Source organism: Molossus molossus, unplaced genomic scaffold (genome assembly GCF_014108415.1).
Source record: "Molossus molossus isolate mMolMol1 unplaced genomic scaffold, mMolMol1.p scaffold_m16_p_10, whole genome shotgun sequence".
Lineage (NCBI taxonomy): Eukaryota > Metazoa > Chordata > Mammalia > Chiroptera > Molossidae > Molossus > Molossus molossus.
In genome coordinates, this window is record NW_023425345.1 from 106255637 (window position 1) to 106270500 (window position 14864).

The 14864-nt window shown below is 55.8% G+C and overlaps 1 protein-coding gene across 6 annotated transcripts in view; it reads right to left on the bottom strand.

The window, feature by feature from the left end:
• The window catches only part of MICAL3 (microtubule associated monooxygenase, calponin and LIM domain containing 3), a 117872-nt gene that overhangs the window by 7262 nt on the left and 95746 nt on the right, over positions 1–14864 (bottom strand). For all 6 annotated transcript variants that reach the window (XM_036252743.1, XM_036252742.1, XM_036252740.1 and 3 more), the window contains 2 exons: positions 10949–11059; positions 9740–9833 (listed from right to left, as the gene is read on the bottom strand). In XM_036252743.1, the coding sequence (XP_036108636.1) occupies positions 9740–9833; positions 10949–11059 (205 nt within the window). The remainder of the gene's footprint in view (positions 1–9739; positions 9834–10948; positions 11060–14864) is intronic.

A 14864-nucleotide genomic window follows, 5' to 3' on the forward strand; every position in this document is an offset into this window, starting at 1 on the left:
AAGCTGACCGGGAACACCAGCAAGTGCAGGGAGCCGCCCAGTCGGGGCCCTGACTGCCACTGGCTGGCCTTTTTGGAGATGTGGGAAATAGAGGGTTTGGTCCACTAGTTCTAAGGGCAAAGATGCAGTCAAGCTCATGGCAAACAGAAGTTAACGCGTTTCAGTGCTAGGTTCTGTCTCTGTGACAGCCGCCACACTCAGCACCCCAAACGGCACTGAGCCGGACCGTCCCCAGCAGGCCCGCACTCTGGCCTTACTGCCCTGCTCTCCACTCTGTGCCCCGCAAAGCAGCACTTCCTTCTAAAATGCGATCACCAGCGACTCGTAAGCACCACTCCCTTTGACCTCTGGGCAGGTGGTGGGTGAGCTGAGGACCGGCACAGCCCTCAGAGTAGGCGTGTCTCACCATGTCCCAGCAATGCACGCACAAGGCGAGGACACGCTCTGTCCTTCAGGACACTCCCGTGTGGCTATCTGTCCTTCCACCGGTGGCCACCTGGATGGGCATCGGCATCTCTGCTTTGAAATGGGGGACCCGAGGCTCAGAGAAGTGAAGTGTGGCACAGCCTGCCTGGAGTCTGCACCTTCCCCTCCCATGCCAACCCGGAACTGCCCAGCACGGCTCTCGGCCAGGCCAGCAGGCAGCTGCTGGAAGCAGAGTCACACATCCTGCTCAGAATGCCGGCCTGAGAGGGTGGTCTTGTCACCTGTCCTCCAGTCTGTGTGGAGGCTGGGAGAGGACAGATGACCTGGCTGGGGACACAATGAGGCTAGGACCCGAGTCCTAGGTTGGGGGTGCTCTCCACACCACCACTTTGCCTCTGTCCTGCTAGCTGGCACACTCCGGGCCCTGCCTCTCGTGTGGCCCAGGGCTGTGGGGCGGCTGCAGGTGGGCAAAGCCAGCCATCCTTCAGCACCTCCCTTCCCAACACTTGTCCTGTCTGTATTTCCATCTTCCTCCAACTCCTTGGAACAGCTTGTCCACACACTTCACTCCAAGCACTGCTCCCTCCCTGCCTGCTGAATGGGAGGCAGCAGAACCACCAGCTGACCCAGCCGCAGGACACTGAGTGTGGATGCTCATCTGAAATGTGCACAGACCCGGCTTGACTGCAGGCCTTTCGGCGGGTCCCCAGGCGCCGGCCCTGAGACGGAGAGGCAGAAAGGGTCAGATTGTCTCCCACAGGGGGAGCTGAGGAGGGGATCGTGCAGCCTGGAGCAGCCATGACCAAGGCCTTGCTCACTCCAGGCCTGTGATAGGAGTCAGCTGGACGTCTGCTCCTCCAATTCAATCATCCAGTCTGCCCAGTATACACTGAACCCATTGACTTCTATACTGGCGCTAAAGAAAAACAAGTATGAATGCCTCATAAGGATGATGGGCTTATTTTAAGGACCAATAAATCATGCAAGAAATGTCTGAGTACCTGTGATGTATTAGGCACTGTACTCGCTACACATTCACCTGTTATAAGAGACAACACACAGAACGTTTTCTGTCTGGAAGCAGCAGATGAGGGCAGCCGCAGCAGGGGAGCAGGCGGTGGGCGGTGCAAGGATCCCTGGACAAGAGGAGCTGCAAGGAGCGCCCAGGGCTGGCAGAAAGCTGTGGAGCTCCGCCTTCCCCAGCACCCAGCCCCTCCCCCGCGGGCTCCAGGTCCCTGGCCGGACAGGGACCATCACCACAGGCTGCAGCCCGAGGCCTGGTGCAGCATGGGGGCCGACAGGGGCTATCGAGGTCCCAGATCTGGACTATTGCATTTTCCCACGGAAACACTGAGTGTGACCTAAAATAGTAGGGCCTAGTACTGTGCATTAGAAACGTTATGAGAAAAATGGCTGAGCCACCAGTATAACTGCATTTCCCCAGGAAATACATTATTCCAAATAACCAGCTCACAAACCCTACACCATCACCCTACCGGCCCGGCGCCGCCCCTCCCTCCCCACGCAGCCCAGCTCCCTCCATGCACCCCAGTCTGCACAGCACCCCAGTGAATCACTTCCCTTCCAGCTACAGTTTGGAAAATCCTGCATATAAGAGAGATTCTTTTTTATTCTGACTTCCTCTGGGCCGCTAAGGTATCGTAGGGAGGCAGGAGGCACGCTTACCTCTCTGTTCTGAGGCCCCACTCCCTACTGGGTCCCCCTCGTGAGCCGTCTGCAGGCCTCACCTTGCTGGGGCGTCCACGGCTCACGCTTGTTTCTGGCCGTGATGCTGCCACATTTATTGACGACTGACCCTGCACTACAGCGATTCCTTTTCATCCAATACATCCTGCAGATATTCCCAGAATTTGTTCTTTTTTTCCCCCTAAGAAACATGAGGGATATTGAATTTCATGGGATTAAAGTCCCAGAAAGCCTCGCGCCAGGGCTGAGAGAATTTCTCGGTGGCCCAGGCGTCAGGAGTGGGGCTTCCGCTGATTTCTCTTCTGTGTGGTTCAGGCTCTGCAGCCGGAAGCACAGGAAAGATCGACCACAGTATTTGTTGACTAAGACTGTCCTTGACTGTTCTGACGCCTCAACCCCGAGACTGTCTGCTCCGTGTCACTGCAACACAGAGTGGCCTGTCCCAAACTCGGGGGCAATGCCAACACTGGCCTGCACGGGGCCGCGCTGGCCGGCTGCGGGGCGCTGTGCCCGAGGCCGACTGCAGGCACGCGAGGCGAGGGTGCCTCGCATCACAGACAGTACAGGTGGATCTCCAGGAAAGTGAAGGGACAAAACCCAGTGTATGGGAACCGAGATCCAACACACCCATGTGCATGCATATACATACGTGTGTACATTCACATGTGTATGCACATGTACACAGGAGAATGCTGGGAAATCTCAGGGATTTTAAAGTTTCTAAGCAAAAACAGAGTCTGATTAATGCTCAGGCAAGCCAAAATCTACCAACATCAAATAATTAAAGGAAGCAAAAGAAAGCAAGCCCGAGGGAGGGAAGCAGGCGGCCTTGCAGGGGCCTATGCCTCCCGCCCAGCTCACCCCAGCACTGCAAGACCACCTCCTGACCCTTCACACTACATTTCTAAGCCACCTGTGTTCTTTCCATGTCCCTCTGAAACACATCGAGAGGTGAGGTCTTTGAAAACGAGAAATCGGGTGTGTACAGGGTGGGGCAAAAGTAGGTTTATAAAGTTGTGAGTACATGAAACAGTTCCTTCTCGTGTTACTAATTATTGTACTATTTTCCATATGAACCACTGTGAAACCCCCCCTCCAGGCTATTAAAAGTTATTCAGAAGAGGTATGTCTCTTACATAAAGACCTCCTGTCATCTCTCTGCTCTGGAACAACCAAATGTGCTGACTGGGCAGAAGGGAAGGGGGTGAGGTCACTTAGGTGCCCTTCTTCTCTGGCCCAAGGCTCATTCTGTGTCCCTTTAATGGTTGGTTTTGAAATCACAAGGTTCAGCCTAAACCAGGATCTTTATTCTCTCTACTCTGTGGCTCAGGAGACTGTTGAGGCACACCTGGAGCCTTCGCAGAGTGGGGGCCAGCAGACACCCGCCAACAGCACCGCGCGGGTGGAGGGCGGCCGGGCCAGGCCCTCTGGGCAGCACAGGGCTGCTCTGGCTGCTCCCTCACCTAGAGAAGCAGGTCAGCGCTGGGCCTGGCAGGGGTCCCGTGTGGCCTTGGGTGGAGGCCACAGCAGAGAAGCAATCGGATTCTACATTTCAGGCTTTGGATTTCAAAGGGGTATTTTCCTCCCCCTCAAATAATTACCAAGTGCTTTGAGAACGACACATCAGCAGGACGGAAAGGGACCTCCTCCTGGAGCCTGACGGCAGCAGGGCTGGGGACCCTGCCCTCTGCTGCGCGCACAGTGCCTCCCGCCAGGGGCAGCTTCTCTCCTGCGTCACCGGCGAGGCCACTGCAGCCTGTCTGGGCAGCAGAGCCCACAGGGGCAGCCTGACTCTTACAATCACTAAGCTGAAAACGAAGTGGTGAGCTCATGAGAATCACTGGCAGGGTTGTTAGGTGTTTGATGGGGGCACTGAGTAATTCAGAAGACACACTGAGTTTCTTCTTTAAACCTATTTCATTCCCCTGGAGTGCAGGGACGCGGAAGGGGAGCGGCAGGGACCCCTCGCCACGGGATAAGGACAAGCCCCGCGTGAGGGGTCGGTGCGGCACCATCCTGCTCTGGGAGGAGGGGTGGACGTACTCGTAAAGAAAGTGGCTTTGACATTTCCTCCAGGAGATTCTGAGTGGAAAGCCCCATGTTCTCACACACTGAGGTTCACTTAGAAATGACACGAACATTCCCCGATGTTAGGAGGTGGTGGGAAAGGGGTCGGTTAATGGGACAAAAGCATCGGCCCTTTCACAGCACCAACGGCCATGAGTGTGGCCACCTGGGAAGCTCCGGGGCACAAAGGATCCGCGGAGGGCGGGAAGCGAGGCACGGGGCTTTGAGGACAGACAGCAGAGACCAGCGACACCGGCTCCCAACCTTACTGGTGGAGGTTCTCTAAGGGGTGGCACTGTCTCATAGCAGGGATCATAGAATTATGCCTTTGATTTTAAATAAATGGGCCAAAAAGTGATCCTATTAAGAGGATGAGATCACGGTAGAAAATAAGAGAATGATTTTTGCCAGCTCTTGGGTTAGAAGGCCACTTCCAGACCAGGAGCCTGCGAGGGAGGGGGACCCCTAGGGACGGGGACCTGCAGGGAAGCGAGGCGCACGCTGGTCAACCTCAGGACCGCCGCCGCTCCTCGGACCACCCAGAGTCTAGAAGTGATGCTCGTGGACGGGCTATTTGTCTAACCTGATACAAGTGATAAGCTTCGGACAGCAACACAGAAGAAGCACTGAGTCCCTCTGAGGCAGTGGCTCATCGGGGAGGCTTGTTAAAGCAGATGAGCAGGCCTCACCCCCGTGGTGATGCGGCAGGGCTGGGGTGGGGACAGACCACTGGTATCGCTCACCGTTCCCAGCCTTCCGTGCACGGGGGCACGGGGAAGAGCTGTCGGGGAGGGGTCCCCCAGAGGGCAGCTGAGCTGCAGCGCCTACCAGCACAGCCTCGGGCTGGGCGAGCGTGGCACCTTCACTGGCACTTGGATCTCTTTGGGGAAACATGGGTGAGGCTGAGTTCTTCAGAAGTTTGGTTCTCGAGTGTGGTTGGCAGTGAGCTTCCCGGGTAAGTTGTGAGGGATGCTATCACGTGGAGTGTGTGTGTGTGTCTGAGTACTGGTTGTCAGATAACAAAAACAACACTAGAAGGACCAGGATGTAGATGCAAGGTTGATGGGTTGGGGCAGGTAAACTTTCATCATAAAAATTAAGATGGCCCCAGGCAGCAAAAGCTGCCTCAGGTCTCCCCGGCAGGGGGAGGGCCGGCTGCCCCACTGAGCCGGCTGCCCACTGAGCCGGAGAAGAGCCTGTGCTTTGGCCAAGTGGTTAACGGGCTGACGTCTCCCTGCGGGCTGCAGCAGGACCGAGGGAGCGGGTGGGGAAAGGGTGTCAGCAGGGTTAGTCAGCAGCACGCTGCTATACATACCACCCAGATGCAAGTCGATGAGGTCGCTGTAATAAGACTCTCCCCAATAGTCTACAACAAGGAATTGATGAAGAGAGTTACTGGGTCTGATGACCCTCCTGTCCCCGCATCCCCAAAGCAATCAATGTCAAGAAGCATAGACACGGAGCTCGGAGAGGGAGAGCAGCTGCAGAGCGTGCCTCTCTGCTCCTGGGGGTGCGCCCCAGCCACAGGTGATGGAGGCGACAGCCAGGAGCAATGCACCCCTGTTCACCTCCATGATCAGTGAGTACACCTTGGCTTTGTTGGGAATCCTGGCCGTGCTGACTCAGCATTAGCTAACTAAGAAGATTTAAAAATATTCGAGGGCAGTTTCGGGGCAACTACTTCCTTAGTTACTGAGTATTAGGGACACCGGATCCACACACACGGCCCCACTGGTGAGTGCACCAAGCTCCTTGCACAACCACTTCTGCTAGCTGGGCTGCGATGAGGGAGATGCTCTTTCTTCCGAGGTTAGGCCCCGACTTCAGCCAGCCTTCCCTGGAAGAGCTGTGGCTATTTGCCCTCAGGGGTGGGGAACCATTTTTCTGCCAAGGGCCATTTGGATATTTATAACATTCGTGGGCCATACAAATTTATCAACTTAAAAGTTAGCCTGTTCTATTGGGTCAGGTTAATTTGGCAAGGTGTGTGGCGTTAGTTGGTAGACTTCGCGGGCCTTACATGGCCCTTGGCCTGATGGGCCCCACCCCTGGCTCGTGGAGGTCTGCTGGCCACGGGTGCTCCTAGCCTTCCAGCTCTGGGCAGCTGTCCAGGAAGGATGTTATGTTCTTCCCGTGCTTGAGATGCAGGACCTGGGCAGGTGGCCCTCCTCTCAGAATCACAAACAGATGCACAACAGAAGTCAGCTGCTCTCTCCCTTCCTCCACATCTCCCCACCTGATGCAGATCCGGCAGCCTCTCGTTCTCCAACAGGCCCCTCAGCAGGGCAGACCGGACTGTTTTTCCAGCTGAGGCGGACCCAGCGTTCAGGTCTGAATCAGGTTCTGGAGTAAGGGCCTTGCCCTCGGCTGGAAGGCTCTGAACCTAACCCTGGCGGTCTGCATATTCATGAACCTTGGCAATTTGCGACCAATGGATGGCAGCTTGGCTGACTGGCAGTCTGACCCCCTCAGCCAGCCGAGACAAACAGCAGGCTAGCCAGACGTCTGCCCCCAGGGAAGGGGCCGATGGGCCCTGCTGGGAGACTTGGCAGTCGTGCTGCACTGGGCCTGGCCGGGAGCAGCGGGGCTCCCAGGAGGAGAGGACGCGGAAGCAGCAGAGAGGTGGCGGCCAGGGCGCAGATGAGCCTCCGGGGTGGGCTCTGCAAGTGGGAGCAGGGCCCCTGGGACGTCTGACCGAGGGGAGCCTCGGAAGCGATGTGTTCAAATAAGAAAAGGAGAATAATATGTCTGGAAACATACTCTTATGGCAAGAGCTACTATACTCAGAACTCCCCAAATGCATCTTGGGGAGACCTCCCAACAGAGCCGCTGAGCCTGACTTTACAACAGGACAGACGGGCACTCACTGGAGAGAGGGCTTGGTAAAGCCCTGCTGAGGAGAGTACGGACTAGAACAGTGGCGAGAGCTGCTCCAGGGGTCCCCCAAATACCTGACTCACACATACTTTTGACCTATTGAAAAACGTAACGGAGACACCACATCCTGCTGTCTGACAGGCCGACTTCCAGCCCCTGAAGACCACCTGCACAGGTGGCCTGGTCAAACTGGTGTTTGCAGGAGCCCTCGGGCCGGGCTTCGCCACCCTCCCTGCAGGTGTGTCACGCGCGCCGCTGCCGTGCACAGGCTCAGCGTGCAGGGCCGGTCCTGCTGGCTCTGGCTCAGCCTCAGCAGCGCCAGCGCGGCAGGTCCTCAGGGCGCAGCGCGCGCCGCACCCACCGGAGCTTTCCTGAGACCTGCGCTTGGTGAGGAGTGTGAACTGCTAGGCTTGTCAGCGGTTTACCTGGGAAAACAACGCCTAGTGCTCTATTAAGTGTCAGTCACCTGCATCCTTTAAACTGGTGTGTCCTGAGGCCTCCAGGTGGGCTGTTAAAAACAGCTGCCATTTACAGCAACCACCTCCGTGTGGGGGTGTCCCCGACACAGGGGTGAGCAGCGAGCGCAGGCAGCCCTCCACTATAACCTGTATTTTCAGATCTGTGTTGATTAACATTGTAGAGTAATCCTTTTTGACTTAAACTCAGACTTGTAATTTGGTTTGTAAAAAGGGTTCTGCTCCTAAAAACACAAGTTTGAAAACCACTGACTTAATGAAATCCTGGCTATATATGTTTATGAAAAGATAATTACCTAAACTGGAAAGAGGAATTTTGGCAGTATCCTATGCCAGTCTTCAATGGCACATTTTTCTCTGACCGCTTGGGAGCCGGCGGCCTGAACAACGCAGCCCGTTGCAGAAATACTGAAGCACCGTCGCAGACTCAGGTGCTGGGCAGGGACCATCAAGCCTGGGGCGGCCCAGCCGCACCCCAGAGCCCGTGAGCAAGGGGCAGACCATCTTCCCTGAGGACTTCTGCTAACGAGATGCACACGCCTGTTGAGCTCATCTGACTGTGTTGGGAGGTGTACCCTTCACCTGCTGCTTTGGCAGAAGTGATCTGCAGGAGGGTGAGGAGTGACAGGCCCAGCTCCCGCCTGGCACCTTCTGCAAGAAGAGAAAGCAGGGGCAAGGCACGTCTGGGAGGCTGGGCCAACTCCCCCCAGGGCTCAGGCTCCCTGAGGAGGCCATCAGAGCATGCAGGGCAGAGAGCAGAAACCAGGATGGCGGGGACACCGGAGCGTCACCTGGAAGCCAGGGACACCCCGCATCTCCACTCCTGACTCGCGCCAGCACTTGCCAGCACTTGCCAAGCTTCTGGCTCACTGGCGCCTCCGTGCTTCGAATGTTTGCGTTCCATTTGGGGACTCGGGCTTCAAACAGTGAGCCCAGCATCACACAAGGCACAGAACCAACATCACACCCTCCTCTCTCCCCACCACCTGAAGGTCTTCGAGACCCTGAAGGTCATCACTGAGCCAACTGCTAAGCTTCAATTTCCAGGCCTTGTAGGGCCAGGAGACCACCTACTTCTGCACCTGACCCGACGCCCCATGTGAACGTCAGTTAAAGAGCCCCGAGTCCAGGCGCACGTCACAGGTCACCGGTCACAGGTCACCGGTCAGTGCTGCGCACCGTCAGATGGCAGCACCGGGCCCGCTCCTGGCTGCTTCTCTTTGGTTCTTCTTTGGTTTACAGACAGCCTGCCGGCCCCGCCACACCACAGTGAGAAAGGGGTAGGGCGTTGCCAGTGAAGTCACCGCCTTCCCTCAGCCCCAGCCTCTGGGCCTGGAGAGGTCTGTGCTCTCTACCAGGGACGAAGGTTTCCCCATCAGACTTGCCTCCTGAGAAAGCAGACCTCAATCACGCCACGCCTGTGATGGGGCTACAGTGGGGGCTGGCCCAATGGTTTTTAAGGTCTTGCACCAAGAGGGCTTCCCGGACCCTTGGGACCGCAGCTAAGGCAGGTCTCCCTGGTCTCCTCTGTGCCCAGCTGTGCTCAGCCAACCCCAGTGCCTGGGGCGAACAGTGGGTGTCACCGCACTGCGCTCCGGAGATCTCCCAGGAGCGGCAAGCACCAAGCGCAGGCCCTCACGGCTATTTCAGTGCCTGCTCGTGCTGGTTCACCCCTCTCTGAGCCTGTCCACCTGCCTTGAGGGACCAGACTCTCGGAAACACAGACCCTGGGTTCACTCTGGGAAACCCGTTGCTGCCCCCAGGAGGTGGTGAGCGCTCTGCGGGGTGTGTCCTCACGCTCTCTGAGCAGCTTGGGCCGGAAGGGAGCCTGGAGAGTAAAAGACAGGAGAGCAGGCAGACCCTGCTGGTGCCAGTCTGTGCTGATTCCTTGTGGCACAGGTCTCCCTCATTCCCAGTAATTTTCTTCCAGAGAGAATGATGGATGGGGAAGGAGGGGAGGCGGCCTGGTGTTTGCCATCAACAGAGGAAGTGGAGATTTCAGCCCACAGGTAACGCAAGCTCTAAGCCAGGGCGGGAGAACAGGTGTGGGCCTTGGGCAGTTGCAAGCAGAGGTGCTTTGCTTCCCTTTGTTCCACAGGATGTCCCAAATCTCAGAGGGGACCCAGAGAAGCCAGCGGGGGGCTTCCCTGAGGAACACACCTCCTCACGGGAGGACCCGACAGTACCTGCTTCTCCGCGGAGAGCCTTCTCCACGGCAACCCCTCTCTCCTCCAGCTGCCGCTGCTTCTCCTCCACCTGCTCCAGCTGCCGCTGAATGATCTGTGGGAACAAAACAAGAGCACCAACCCTGCATCTCCTAACCTTCAGGAGGACAAGTAACCTGCACACACAGAGAGAAACAAACCAGGTAAGAGATCTGGAAAGGCTCTGGTCAACGGGCATCATGCGTGTGTGAAGAACACGTGCGAGGCCCCAGGCCCATCCTCGGCGCCACCTGTGTGGGTGCTCATGAAGGAGCGGAGGACCCCTGTAGGACGGCACAAAGTGCTGCGGCCTAGGCCCTTGCTGACACTGCAGAAGCATGAGCAGGTCCTTGGGCAGGACTGCAGACATCCCCTCTCTACAGGGTTAAACAAAGGAATCTGAATGGAGCCACCAGCCAGAGTCTGTCTGAAGCACGAAGTGAGGAGTCCCTGTGCGCTACGTGGGCACTACCAATGGGCAACCAGGACATTCCGCCCCAGAGCAGCCGCAGCCAGGGACAGGCTAGTGCAGACAGTGTGCACGTAGAATCATGAGCAAGGAAAGGGCTCGCCCGGCCGGTGCGGCTCCGTGGCTGAGCATCGACCCTGCACCGAGAGGTCGCCGGTTCGGTTCCCGGTCAGGGCACATGCCCAGGTTGTGGGCCCGATTCCCAGTGGGGGGCGTGCAGGAGGCAACAATTGATGTTCTTTCTCCTCAATGTTTATTTCTCTCTCTCTCTCTCTCTCTCAAATTAATTTAAAAAAATATTAAAAAAATTATTTTTAGCCACCCTTCACCCTCCAATATACACTGGTCTAGGACCTGTGAGGCCTGCAGACAGGCTGGAGATGGGGCGGCAGCTTCGGCCCTAAGCCCCAGCCTGTGGAGGCGGGCAGGTCATGGCCTCAGCACGTGTTCTGACAGGTGAGCGAGCAGGCTTGGTGGTGGTGACCCCAGAGTGAGGCCTGTGGAAACTCAGAGCTCGGCTGCTCCCTTCTACCAGCACCTGCAGAGTCCAGGCTCCTGTAGCTGCATCATGCCAGGCGCTAGAGGCCTGAGCTGGGGGGCTGTCCACTCAGGTAACAGGGACACCCCATTTACTCCGCTCTGCCCTTTTTGCCCTCCCTCCTCGTGGACGAGAAGGGCGCTGCCATGTGACCCCCCTCGTGAGCGGTGGCCCCTGGTGTCACCTGGGCTCGGTGCAGCCGCTTCAGCTCCTCTTGCTTGGCCTGCCTCCGAGCTGCCTTCTGCACACGCCGGGTCAGCTTGGCATTCAGTTCCTCCTCCGTGTAAGTTCTTGGCTGGAGAGAATGACAGGTTTCCTCAGTCAGGTGTACAGAGCACGGTTCCAGGTCGCAGAATGCCCACAGGGCAAACAGGAGGGCCAGAGGCTGTGGACACGTCCAGGCTGCAGCTGGAAATGCCACAGGGCACACCCAAAGCTCCACAGGTGCGATGTGGCCCGTGACAGGGTCAGAAGGCTCAGGGGAGGACTGACCAGGGGTTAGCGCAGCCAGGGACATGTGCTCCTTATCACTGGTGTCACCTGTTTCTCTTTTTAGGACACTTTTAGGGTAAAAATATTGGTAAGATGTTTCCCATGCCTGTTGCTTCTAGGAGATATGTAGGGAAAGAAAAACCATGGTCCTTTCATTTTGTTTGGTATCAAAGCCACTTTCTTCAGGTGAGCAATATTTATAACATTAAGAGGTAACATTGGCACTTCCGGTCAGGATGGCGGGTAGGTAAACGTGGTCTCGCCTCCTCCCTCAACCACAGCAAAATGACAACTAAACTGTAGAACCACCATCATTCAGAACCACCTGACACCGAGCTGAATGGAAGCCCTACAACTATAGAATGAAGGCGAAGCCTCATGGAGACTGGTAGGAGGGCGGAGGCTACGGGCTGGTCCCACACCCACGTGTGGTGGATAAAAATCAGGAGGACACCCCGTCCCACACCAGGCACCCAACCCAGGGTTCCAGTGCCAGGAAGAGAATCCCCATCACTTCTGGCTGTAAAACCAGCGGGAACTGAGGCTCAGGGAGGCTGAGGCTGCTGGAGCCCCAGGCAGCTCCTCTTAAAGGGCCCACACACGGACTTACTCGGACCTGCTCCCTCTAGGCTCTAGCATAAGGGAGGCAGCTTGAGAGGGACCAGAAACATACAGGGAAGAACTGAGTTGTTCTGCTTCAGGGCAAGGGCTGGAGAGGTGGCTTTCTCCTGGACAGAGGTGCTAGCAGAGGTGTTGTTCCTTTGGTGAGCCCTTCCCCGGGGCAGCAGACAGCCGCCATACCTGGGACTCCAGCAACCTGGCTCACACTGGTAGCCCCGCCCCGGTGATTCCCTGAGGCCCTGGCCCACCCAGTTTTGGGGCCCACCCAAGCTGTTGCCAGTGGCTTTACCATAGGATTGGCCTGTCTTAGATCCTGCTTCAGAGTTTCCTAAAATCTCTCAAACAAGCTGCATCTGGTCTCAGTGAGCCCCATACCTCTCGTTAAGTGGCCCCAGGCCTGGCACTAGAAGCAGCCAGCCTTGGGTCATAGCTTGGCTTTGCCTGGGCACCTCCAAGCCCAGCACAAGCAGCAGCCATCTGCAGATCACTTTGTAGCTTATGCCTGGTGGCCCCGGATAGGACACAGGCAGGGGCTGACCCTGCCCCAGAGCCAGCACACCCAGTGGACAGCTTCAGACCACATTGAAGCACCACCACCCAACCACCTCCACAAGTGACACACTCAAGGAGTGGACTCAGTGGGTACCAGAGCCCTGCTGAAGTAAGTCTTGCTCTGTGTGGTGGGCCCTGCACAGCTGATCATCCAGGGTAGTCAGAGATCGGTGGATTGTGGGCACAGCCAGTCCTTGAAGCTGATCAGCCTGAGTAAATCCCTCCCATTGATGTGCCAACAGCAATCAAGACCATTACAACAGAAGGGTGTACAGTCCACACTAGGGGTGCACCTTGAGGGCCCAGCTGGGGTGATCAGGGAGGCTGTGCCACAGGATCCTACAGGACACCTACAACAATAGGCCACCCTGCCCTGGCCGGTTTGGCTCAGTGGTTAGAGTGTCGGCCTGCAGACTAATGAGTCTCAGATTTGATTCAAGGGCACATACTCGGTTGCAGTTTATCCCTGGCCCTGGTCAGGGTAATGTGGGAGGCAACCAGTCAATGTATCTCTCTCACATCAATGTTTCTCTCTCTCTCCCTCTCTCCTCCCTCTCTCTCATGCTATCTGAACAAAAATAGAAAAATGTCCTCGTGTAAGGATTAAAAAAAAAAAAAGCCACCCTGTGAAGCCTAGGAGACATAGCAACTCTATCACAGAGAAACAATCACAGGGAAGCAGCCAAAATGAGGAGAGACAAAGTAAAATGTCCCAAATTAAAGAACAGAACAAAATTCCAGGAAAAGAACTGAATAAAATGGAGATAAGCAATCAATTAGATGTACAGTTAAAACACTGGTTAGCCCTGGCCGGTTTGGCTCAGCAGTAGAGCATCGGCCTGCAAACCAGAGAGGCCCAGGTTCGGTTTCCACTAAGGGCGGGTGCCTTGGCTGCAGTTTGTCCCTGGCCCTGGTTGGGGGGTTGAGGTCGTGTAGGTGGCGGCCACTCTATGTGTCTCTCTCGCATCAATGCCCCCCCCCCCTTCTGCTCTATCTTAAGATAAATGCAAGGATGTCCTTGGGTGAGGATAAAACAAAACAAAACACTGGTTATAAGGATGCTCAAGGAACTTATGGAGAACTCCTAGGAACTTAGCGAGAACATCAACAACATAAAAAAAGACCAGTGAGAAATGAAGGATGCACTAACTGAAATAAAGAATAATTCACAGGGAATCAATAGTAGAGCAAGTGAAACCAAGAAGCAAACCATTGAATTAGAATATAAGGAAGCAGAAAACACTCAATCAGAATAGCAAAAAAAAAAAAAACAGAAAAATGAGGACAGTGTAAGGAGCCTCTGGGACAACTTCAAGTGCACCAACGTTATGTCATGGGGATTCCAGGAGAAGAGAGAGAACAAAAAATTGAAAACCTACTTGAAAAAATAATGACAGAAAACTTCCCTAACTTGGTGAAGGAAACAGACATACAAGTCCAGGAAGCACAGAGAGTCCCAAACAAGATGAACCCCAAGAGGCCCACACCAAGACACATCATCATCAAAATACCAAAAGTTAAATACAAAGAGAGAATTTTTTTTATCCTCACTAGAGGACATTTTTCCATTTTTTTTTTTTTTTTTTCCTCACCCGAGGACATTTTTCCATTTTTTGTTCAGACAGAGCGGGAGGGAGAGAGAGGGAGAAACATCGATGTGAAGGGACACATCGAGTGGCTGTCACCCGCACGACCAACCAGGGCCGGGGACAAACTGCAACTGAGGTACGTGCCCTTATCGGGAACCGAACCCGGGTCTCTCTGTAACGCAGGCCGATGCTCCAACCGCTGAGCCAAACCGGCCAGGGCCATTTTTCCATTTTTTATTCAGACAGAGTGGGAGGGAGAGAGAGAAGAGAAACATCGATGTGAAAGGGACACATCGAGTGGCTGCCACCCACACAACCCAACCAGGGCTGGGGACAAACTGCAACCGAGGTACGTGCCCTTAGTGAGAACTGAACCCGGGTCTCTCTGGACCACAGGCCGACGCTCTAACCACTGAGCAAAACTGGCCAGGGCTAAGCTCCTATTCTTAAAAATACACAGCACCTTGCTCCTGCTCAGCCTGACCCACACCACCATGGGAGTCAGGAGTCAGCATTCCCTGCACAGCCTCCAACAAACGGCCCCGCCTGTGTTGAGCATGAGGCGCTGGGATCCTAGGAGTGGGGTCCACGGCCTGTCTTTATGCGGAAGGGGAGGGGCTCCTTGTGCACCCCAGGCCTGCGAGACCCGGGAGAGGCTGTGGTCAGACAGCAGCCTTGGCACAGTCAGCTGGGTGGTCTGCATTCAGCACTTGGTCACGGGGTTTCCTAATCCACAGGCAGACCTGACCACTAGGAACCACAGGTGGACATTTCCAACCAACTGGCCGCTCGTGTGCACTGAGGCCCCAGGCCCCTGAGCAGCCAGCTCCACCGCCAGCCCCAGGA